The following is a 1892-nucleotide window of genomic DNA, read 5'->3' on the forward strand; positions in this document are numbered from 1 at the left end:
CACACAGACACACACACACATCTCTATTACAGTAGAGATCAAAAAATATCTGTAAAGTCCAGCAGCATCACAGCAGAGAGCACATTCATTTGTTTTTTAATCATTTTAAATTTAACTTCCTATAATATTTGGCAGAACCAATTTCATATTTTCCCTTTTTTGTGTGTGTTTCACGCTTCGTCTGCCACATAATGGGCTGAAGCCAGAAACAGACGGTCTCTGTAGTACCAACCTTCTCCCAATGGAAGGAGCTCCAATTGCTATCTTAGAGCAGATGGCAGAAGAGCAAACAAAAAACAGAACAAAAAAATGTAAAAACCCTTTCAAATACAAAACTTCCCCTCCAGGTCGCTCTGTGTGCCCCCTGTTCCAACCCCTGGAGTACCAGAGCTCATCACATGCCAGGGGGGCAAAGGCTGTTTTGAGTGTGACAGGACAGATAACACGTAAGTGTGTCTCTGTGTGTGTAAAAGTCTTTGGGAGAACTGGGAGCTGTCTTCAAAGGACAGGCTACTGGGAATAGGAGAAGAGAGCAGGACATATATGCAAACCCCACAGAGGACGTGGGAGATGTGGGAAGAGAAGGATTAAAGGCAATGGATAAATTGTGTGACAGACAAAAGAGGGCCAGATCTGCCAAATTAAGAACGAACCCCAACCAACACACACTTCCCCACCCCAAACATATGCACGATTGATCTCAGGAGACACGTGATTTGGGGATTTTTTGAAAGCTAATTTTACACATAATTGATGACCTATTTATTTTAGCTTGAAAGCTCACCTGGACTAGCATGTCTTTAGAGAAGGTGTTGAAGTAGTGGCTAGCGTGCTCCTCTGGGTTGCTCTGCCGAGTGCTGCGGGGACCTATTTTTACACCGTTGTTGTCAAAGCCTTCAAAAAACAAAGACATACAGTTATAATCAAACAAACACTCAGATGTACATCCAGCATATTCAAGCATGAGGCACAAAGCAAGTATTCAGAGTGCAGCCAATGGAAATTTAATGTTTATTGAGAAAACTATCTGCATCTTCAAGTTAATCCTGTTCTTTGTCCCCTTTCTTCATAAAGTCCTTACGGCTGTTGCCCACATCACGCAGATTTCAAGCCTAGCCAGATTTAGAGTGGCAGGGCCTGTAAATCTTCAATAAACAACAACAAAAGCCAACCAAATAGCTGGAGCTCTACTTACACCATAAGATAATATAACCCATTCATTGGGGAAAACTCTTTCACAGAATCCACTTCATATTTGTTCCTTATCATTTCTGATGATCCAGAAATAAGACAATCTAATGCTGTGTGCTATCATTGCTTTGGAGAAGAGTGTAAGCTTGATACATTCAGTGTCCATCCTTAGCCATGCAGACACTTACCGGTATGTTCATCCACAGTGAGTTGTAAACAAGAGAAAATAAAGTAAGACAATGATCACAGTAGATACACTTCTACTGTGTATTCCACAGAACAGAAGTGTTTACTACAGGTTAATAAATATGCAAATCTCGACGACAACACTTTTGGGTATTCCGGTAAAGGGTTACCAGACATTCTTGGACTTAGTATCTCTCTAAATCCTACCATACAGCAGAAATGACATGAGGAATGGGAACCGTGGTACATCTGAATGTGTCTGTGTGTGTATTCCGCACCCAGCAGCCAGGCGTAGAGTCTGCGGTTGAGGGACATGTCTCTTCTCAAAACCACATGCAAAGCTGCTGACAGGATCCGGATCATGTCGGGTCGAGTCGCCTGAGCACAACAGAACAGACCAGAACGTTTGTGAGTGTTTTTCTCTCCCCTTCACACACATATGTACTGTATATATACATACAAGCACACACACACACACACACACACACACACACACACACCATATTGTAACATGC

The 1892-nt window shown here is 42.3% G+C and overlaps 1 protein-coding gene across 1 annotated transcript in view; it reads right to left on the reverse strand.

The window, feature by feature from the left end:
• dop1a (DOP1 leucine zipper like protein A) overlaps window positions 1-1892 on the reverse strand; it is a gene marked incomplete at its 5' end in the record, with an annotated part of 21212 nt that overhangs the window by 18095 nt on the left and 1225 nt on the right. The window contains 2 exon segments of the mRNA XM_035671766.1: window positions 785-894; window positions 1656-1755. Coding sequence (XP_035527659.1) covers window positions 785-894; window positions 1656-1755 — 210 coding nt within the window.

This window comes from Morone saxatilis, unplaced genomic scaffold (genome assembly GCF_004916995.1).
Source record: "Morone saxatilis isolate NCDOM2014 unplaced genomic scaffold, NCSU_SB_2.0 Contig24, whole genome shotgun sequence".
NCBI classification, from domain to species: Eukaryota; Metazoa; Chordata; class Actinopteri; family Moronidae; genus Morone; species Morone saxatilis.